This window comes from Salvia hispanica, chromosome 3, assembly GCF_029641045.1.
Source record: "Salvia hispanica isolate PSC_SH4W2 chromosome 3, Shi_PSC_v1, whole genome shotgun sequence".
NCBI lineage: Eukaryota > Viridiplantae > Streptophyta > Magnoliopsida > Lamiales > Lamiaceae > Salvia > Salvia hispanica.
Genome location: NC_142694.1, coordinates 12,505,918 through 12,513,593, shown reverse-complemented (window position 1 = coordinate 12,513,593; position 7,676 = coordinate 12,505,918). Strand labels below are relative to the sequence as shown.

Sequence of the window (7,676 nt, the reverse complement as noted above, 5' to 3'; positions counted from 1 at the left end):
AAACAAAACGTTTCTAAGCCACCTTTTACCAACCAAAGTATCTACAGCTTTGAAAAGGCAAAATTAGTCTTTCCAATTTGGTCTTGAAAATATCACAAATTTTGAAGTGAAAATCATAACTTAAACTGTACAAAATTCTACAATTATTTATACATTTTCAATGGTTAGTTGGCCCTAAGAATTTGAACTGTTGACAAATTCTCTAGACAATGAAAGTGGAAAAGAAAACAGACGAGATATCGAATTAAATAATCCTAATATCTTACAATATCACTAAAAGGACATACGATCCTAAAAAATGCCAAATCTGATGAAAACAAGATATCACAACTTGCTACTGCAGGAAATACACATTCCACTAGGAAACAAACGTATCCAACAATAATGCATCTAAACAAAGCCTAAAGCGTCAGTTGCACATTATTTTTATCACAGAAACTTAAAATATGGCAACATATCGAAACTTCGAGGAGATTAAGATGTCAAATAAGGTATAAACAAATCAATGCCTGATGCATCGGTCTGAATCAAGACATGGACCACTAATAATTTAATCCATTTTTGTTCTCCTTTACAGCATTTTATATCATATACTTTTATAGAAAGCCAAAGAAATCCTAAGACAGATTTAGACATCCCATAATACACAGTAATCAACAATTTCCAAATGATAAAAGCTCATAGGAAAAGCCAACAAGTGGCTCGGTGTGTATTAAACAACACAAGTTGCACGTTCATATCAGTGTGTGTTGTGTGCCCTCATATATAATACTAGCATGTATGCATGCTTACAATTTTCTGGCTGTGTTTAACAAACCTCGGTAACATAGTAAATATCGCGAGGCATTTATTACCTCTTTTGGCCTTGAACAAGCACGAAAGGTTAAGTTCTCTATACAAGATCTATCAACTACTATCCTAGATTCTAACAACGAAGTATGTAACTAACATTATACTAAGTCCCAGAATATTATTTTCTTCAAACTATCCGGCCCTATTACTCTGTAAGTACACATATATGTCACATCATTTATACTTTCTTTAGGCAACACTAATTCATTACTAAACGCTAATACCATGTGACAATTAAGATAGCGTAAAGTTTTAACATATTTTTGCATCTGGAAGATCAATATTCAACAACCTATGTATGGATAGCAATTGAAGTCGAACATAAGTAATGGGAAAAAATATTGAGGAAACTAGGCAGCATCTGAAGATAAAAATAATGAATTATATTTAGATGCTAATAGGTCATAAACAGGACAATTCATTACCTGTAGTGGTGCACTTGGAAAAAGGCAGGATAAATTAGCAAGCTTACAAAAAAATATCATGATCCACCAGCTTAGTGGATTCTAGTTTCACTTCACACTCATGCCACTTCGAGTTAAATAAAGATCTCTCCTGTCTCACAACTTACTGTGCTCCAAGCATACAAAGTTGATTAATATGCAAACAGCAATATCTCCTAAACGCATACCTGACAAAGAATAGTAGTATGATGTAGTAGTAGACATAGTGAGAAAATACATGTAACTGAGAGTTGTTTATAAAAAATAGTACTAGTAGTATTATAGTTTCTTCTAGTTTTAAGAAAATATGGTACCTTCACCCCTGAAGATCAAAAGTGACTCATCAGCAAGGATAACTAGCAATACAGCAAACCTCTCTTTACTTGAGGCCCTGATTGAGGCCAAAACAGCCAATATGCAGAATGCTAACTGTGTTTAGAGATCTGAATCATTCAGAGTACAGATTATACTATTAGAATGGTTTGTCTACATCACATATTTTGCAAGTCAAACAAATGTAAATTCTAAGTTACATTTGAAAACTTCTACGAGTCAGATGTGTGTCATATTGCCTGCAACATGTCTGTGTTCTAGAGTTAGTCATCTATTATCAAAATGATAATACTTCCCACAAGGAGCATCATGGACGGATCATGCACTTCAGCATAAAGTCATCCTCATCGTATGGCTGGTCTCTTCTTGCATAATGATATCCATGAGGAGAGACCAGAAGCAACAACTATGGGAACACCTGTTGGATATGAAGAGGCAATTAATGATAAAAACAGCTTCAAACATTGCATTTTTGTGTGGATATATCTTATGAGCATCTCACAACTCAAATAACTTCGAATTAAAAAGTCAAAAACACTTCAAATTTCCAATTAAAAGTGTGAAATAGCTGCAACATCATGGACCCTAGAGTAGGAGGTGACAGGTTCCTAGATAAGGATATTGGAACTTCTATCCTTATCACATGCTTCATAAAAACTCAAAAAATAGAAATAAAAACTAAGAATCTCACACAGCCAAAAAGAAGCTGTTCTCATACTTGCACACATTCTTATTATATTTTCCCATTTTAATAGGTATCGGTGGAGAACTTGATTGTTCTTTAAACATTCAAGTAGGGATCTTCTTGCACACCCTGAAATATCCAGTAATATCCTCTCATCGCTCTTGCCATTTTTCCACTTAAGGGAGAGTGCAAAGGAATAGCAATATGCATTATAAGAAAGTTCATCTCAATCACACAGAAACCAAACGGAAAACAAAAGATTATTGAGTTTAAGAGATATAAAAATTACAAGCAATACTGAGGCCAAATAGTTGACTGCACCTCGCTCTTATCATCTATAATACTAGGTTTCTTATTGCAGTGCTTCATGATCATAGTTGATTATAGCACTCTGGCCTGCATTCAGAACATAAACACCACGCTTAGGTTAGTGACGTAGACATATCTGATTGATTTCTTCAGAAAATGAGAAAATAAACAACGCTTAGTAAAAACAAATAGATATTGTGTTCATTGAACCATCACCATATTTACACAAAAAAACATAATTCAGACCCCGCCAGACACTTTGTTTATTTTAATAGTGTCCCCCTACTTCACGAATATACAGGGAGGAAGAAAACTTCATATCAACCTTGGCAATGAATTGAGTTTGCTTCCGGGCCAGTCATTTCCTCTCCTTCATTGTTAAGAAACGAAATCCCAGATGCATCTATTCTGAAGAAAAACCCCAGAGATGGAGATATAGAAGATTTTGCTATCTTTATAAGCCTTTTTCCTGTAAACAAAAAGGCAAAGAAACATGACCCATTCACCACAAAAAAAAAAAAGAAAATCAGAAAGTCACATTTTGCATTGTATAGAAGGAAGTGGTTACAGGACAAAGTTAAATGACCCTTATTAGCACAATGATCCTCTCTTCATAAGACCATCATGCATATCACATCACTCCCTTATAACTATTAGTTTTTTCGGATGATAGAAGCTTAGGTTTAAGCATCTAAAACTGGAGCATGGATAAGATATCACATCAGACCAGGATTTGTGGGGGTTTTCTTTAGACATTGGGAAACACAAAGGAAGCAGGTCTTTCTGACCAAATTATTGCTGAAAACATAGGCCATGATTATGTGGTTAGACAGAACACAATTAGAATTTGAACTAAACATTGCTAAAGTAGGGGCTCTTTGAAATTGCATCATCTGATTGATTGTGAACCACCCTATCATAGAGTCCATCTTCTTTTTGAGAAACATTATTTCCAGATTCCAAATAACGTTATCTGGTTTTAGCAAAAGGATGAAACATACCTGACCTAGATTCTAGAACTAAGCGTATGCTAACTGCATGAGCCCAGTGAATTCCCAGAGCAGCAACAAGATGATATTCAACTTTTGAAGTGTCTTCTAAAGTGTCGGCTCTGCCGTGCCCTGCACCAGGATACCAATATTCATTATAAAGAAGAGAAGGAACAAAGAACCATACAATACATTGTTTATAGGATTATAGACTATTTTATCGGTTCATTTACCTCCACTTCTGTGTTTCAGTTTGAAAAGGTATTTGCTTACTGGAATTACTATTGCAAAATGATTCAAGTACTCCCAAAGCTTAACTTAATTTCAATATGTTACTTTAGAAAACCCCTTAGTTTCCATTATAGATAAAATGAAACCTACACATATTATCTACGAATACAAATTGAACCAAACTGTGAACTCACTTGGTGAAACTGTGCTCCCTCGTATGAACATATCCACTTATTCTGAATTTTCAAATGATTTCTCAACTCATTCATAAAGCATTTCAGCATAATGATTATGAAAGGAATCCAATAATAGCTGAAGCTTACAGATCACAAAGTAGTACCTTGGAATACATATCGGGAGGCTTCATCACGAACTTGAGATCTTACTTGATTGGTCACCACCACAGGAATCCGACAACATTCTGCTAAGGATCTGCATATAAAAAAATATAAGGTGGTGTATCAATACGGAGAAAATATTTAAAATTAGATCAAATTCACATATAAGAAGTCCTACTTGATAAAAGAGATGTGCCAACCTAGTTTAGGGAGTCCCTGACCATATTCCCTGCAAAAAAGGAAAATGATTTAGAAGATAAGAGAATCATGAGATTTTTATTTTTATTTCTAACACAATCATGATGTGATGCATAGTTGCATCATGATAAAAGAGTCTAACCAAAACCTCTTAGTTCACTGACAACTAAAAGAAAAAATACTCATAACCTAGCAAGAGTAATCACCCAGAAGCAAGTGCTGTCATGCTGTCAATTATAAGCAGCTTTACATCATGCTGGAGTAGAGAAACCTTTATTTTCTGCAAGCTGTCAACAAAAGACAACAGTACAATAAAAGGTTAGTTTTGAAGCAAGTAAATCATCATTTTAAGTCAAATCGAGAGAAACACAAGTGAGAACAAAGGTTTAAATAACTGAGAGCATCTAAGACCACATACAAATCTAGGTCTACTTATCACAACTTTAATTTGACACTGGCAACAAATTTTCCAATAAGCAATTTAAATAATTTCTGATGCCTCAAGAAGAATAAGTCTGAGAATGCTATAGAGTGAAATGTGGATACTGAGGCACAAACAAGTTTCAGAGCATGCTAGAAAATGACATATATACTCAGCCTCAGTGGAGGTAAGGACATAGATTTAAATGACATTCATGAATATGCACATGAATTATAATTTTAGATTAAGATAAAGTTACAAGTTTTAATAATCCTTCACAATAGCCATTCTGGACATTGGCAATTTGAGGTGTTTCTTGGATAAAGTATTACATTGCATTGCACTGAATGACAGATACCAAAAAAAATTAAATTGATTAGTGTCGAAATAAAATAAGCCAGGACACTCAGGCAAAGTCATTTATTAATTATATGAACATTTTACTTATTTATATCTGTGTTTCAGAAAATTCTAGTTCTCACAGACCATGTGAATAAAGTTAATATAGAGTTCAGATGATATTAACAAATAGATGGATCTTTTGTACCTTTCGGTGAATTCAGATAATGATGCTGGCTGCAGAACCAGAATCCTTCCAGCCATCTGCCATATAAAAGTCTTATCGATGGTAATTGATAGATAGACTCAAGCAACAGCCAGAATCCTTACACTCAAGAGAAAAACATAATTTTAACTCCAGTTCCATGAAGTTTATCGGTGAAATCAAGAACATAAATGCATGGAAGCTAAATCTTACTGAGTATAACAAATTCATGAAAAATGTAATTGTCATGCAAGTTCTTTGCTGTCAGAGAAAAAATAGAAATTTGGCATAAAGAGACACTCGGCACCAGTAGAATATCATTATAATAGTATACAACAGTAGCACTCTCTCCCTGAGGCAATTTTTTAATAATTTAACTTAGTTCTTATCATACGAGGTCCATATTTATACTATCCCTTTGGCTCTTACAACTATTTTGAATGAGGAAAAAAGAGAACGAGATAATCAATCAAACAAAAAAGGTGGAGAAAAACCAAACAATATTTTTTCTTTATCTTGTGAGTGAATGAAGTGAAAATGGAATTGTATGGTAATTCAGAAAGCATGATACACATTCGAACGAAATGTTTTTTTATGATGATGCAATACCACAGCGCTATTCTGTTTTTGTGTTACTTGTTCAATCACTGCAAAAACCTTATCTCTCTGTAAGTCTTTTATCACGAGCATTGAGAGTTGAGTGTAACTAACTAAGACTGCCTATCAGATGTATAAATCCATACCATCTCTTTGCCATCCTTGTTTTCTTACACAAAGAACCAAAATTATATGGTTACGATTGATGATATATCTCAGATATATCAAACACATCACAGATTTGAAAAACCAATGACACAAAGCACAATTCATTGGAAATTGCATACCTGTTGAGCCATGCCTTCCATGTTAAATATTTCTGGGAAACTACTGAGCCCCATTTCTATAATCCTGAAGATAGGTGTGGCAACAAGTGAAATTCAGCCAATATGTGGTGATTTAGCATGAGATTCAAAGCATACCTTCTTGAACTAAATTTGGATTCCACATCAATATATATTACTCGGCCACCTAATCCTCCATGAGAAGTAGGCAATGATGCAAGCAAAGCAAGCTTCAGGCAGAACTGCAAGAAGATAAGGCAATATCAGCACAACAATTAAAGAACAAGACAGCTTGACAGAAATATTAGCATACCGGAATGAGCGAAAAATATTCTAAGTATGATCTCCACAAGGAATCACCACATTCATTTCAAAACTTACTTGTGTTTTCCCTATCCCTGCAGGACCAACAAGCTCAGTCACAACGCCAAATGGTATTCCACCACACAGAGCTGCATCAAGACCTTTTAAGCCAGTGGGGAGATGACCTGCTAGGTACTCATTGTGGTTTCGCTGCTCCAGCAACGACAAAGCCTAGTATCGTAATCCCAAACAATCATCATGAGTATATGCACCACATTTCCTGAGCACATCATAAGCTGCCCGAACAAATTATAGAAACCAAAATCCTATACTTTTCAGCCATAAACTTACAGTTTGATAAGGTGGACATGAAATTTCACTAATATGTCCTACTGCAGCCATAACCTCTTCCAATCCAACATCCATCAACTCCATTAACTCAAACTCACTCAGTGACAATGCATCCTACAGAAAACAAATTAAGAACAATCTCATTTGAATTCAGCTATCAAGTGTCTAATACTAGTAGAAATGCATTAAAAACAGTGAAGAGCCACTCGATTAGCAATTGTATAACATATAGAGAAATATAGCAAACTCGATTCGACTCAATTGTAACCGGGGACGAAATATAAAGCAATACCTTGGCGGTGAGGATGTTCCGAGCAGAAAATACGTTAGCTATCGATTTGGGGAGCCCCATCTCGCTGATTAGCTTGTTTGCCATTTCCGAAGAAGCTCTCTCGATCGGGAAATTTGTTTCCGGTTTAATTTATAGTCCTTTTTTTCTGATTCCGTTTCCCTTCCCTCCAAAGGAATGGGCCATGGGCCGACATTTAACATCTGCTCGAAGCCCAATCACTGTTCCATTCGGCCCTGATACTGTTCCCAATTTTTTACATATAAAAAATGCTCTAGAAATTTAAGGATGATATAACTTTTAATGTCTAGTAAATAATGAGATTAATATTATCATTAGTGTAAGGTGTAATAAAATAAATAAATAAAAATATAATATTAAATTTTAAGGGACTAATTTCATGACATAAGAACACTGTTTTTAGAGACAGAATGAAATATTTATTTACGATTGGAGTAGTTATTGAGTGATCATACGGCACACATTACAATTACAATATGCCAAGGTTG

The 7,676-nt window shown here is 34.7% G+C and overlaps 1 protein-coding gene across 4 annotated transcripts; it reads right to left on the bottom strand.

Annotated features, from left to right (window-relative positions):
* Positions 1–1,214: 1,214 nt before the first annotated feature.
* RAD51B (DNA repair (Rad51) family protein) lies at positions 1,215–7,268 on the bottom strand. 4 transcript variants are annotated; one of them, XM_089067307.1, is made up of 15 exons: positions 7,171–7,268; positions 6,879–6,992; positions 6,606–6,758; positions 6,363–6,466; positions 6,228–6,291; positions 5,347–5,402; positions 4,585–4,665; positions 4,359–4,409; positions 4,183–4,274; positions 3,624–3,743; positions 2,948–3,091; positions 2,603–2,709; positions 1,829–2,046; positions 1,610–1,738; positions 1,215–1,483 (listed from the first exon to the last, which is right to left on the bottom strand). In XM_089067307.1, the coding sequence occupies exons 1-12, from the start codon at positions 7,252–7,254 to the stop codon at positions 2,666–2,668; spliced, it is 1,107 nt and encodes a 368-aa protein (XP_088923433.1). In that variant the 5' UTR covers positions 7,255–7,268; the 3' UTR covers positions 1,215–1,483; positions 1,610–1,738; positions 1,829–2,046; positions 2,603–2,665. The 4 variants fall into 4 exon arrangements, with proteins under 4 accessions (XP_088923433.1, XP_047967798.1, XP_088923432.1 ...); XM_048111841.2 differs by having other exon boundaries at positions 1,610–2,046; XM_089067306.1 differs by having other exon boundaries at positions 1,610–2,046; positions 2,635–2,709.
* Between the last annotated feature and the right edge of the window lie 408 nt (positions 7,269–7,676).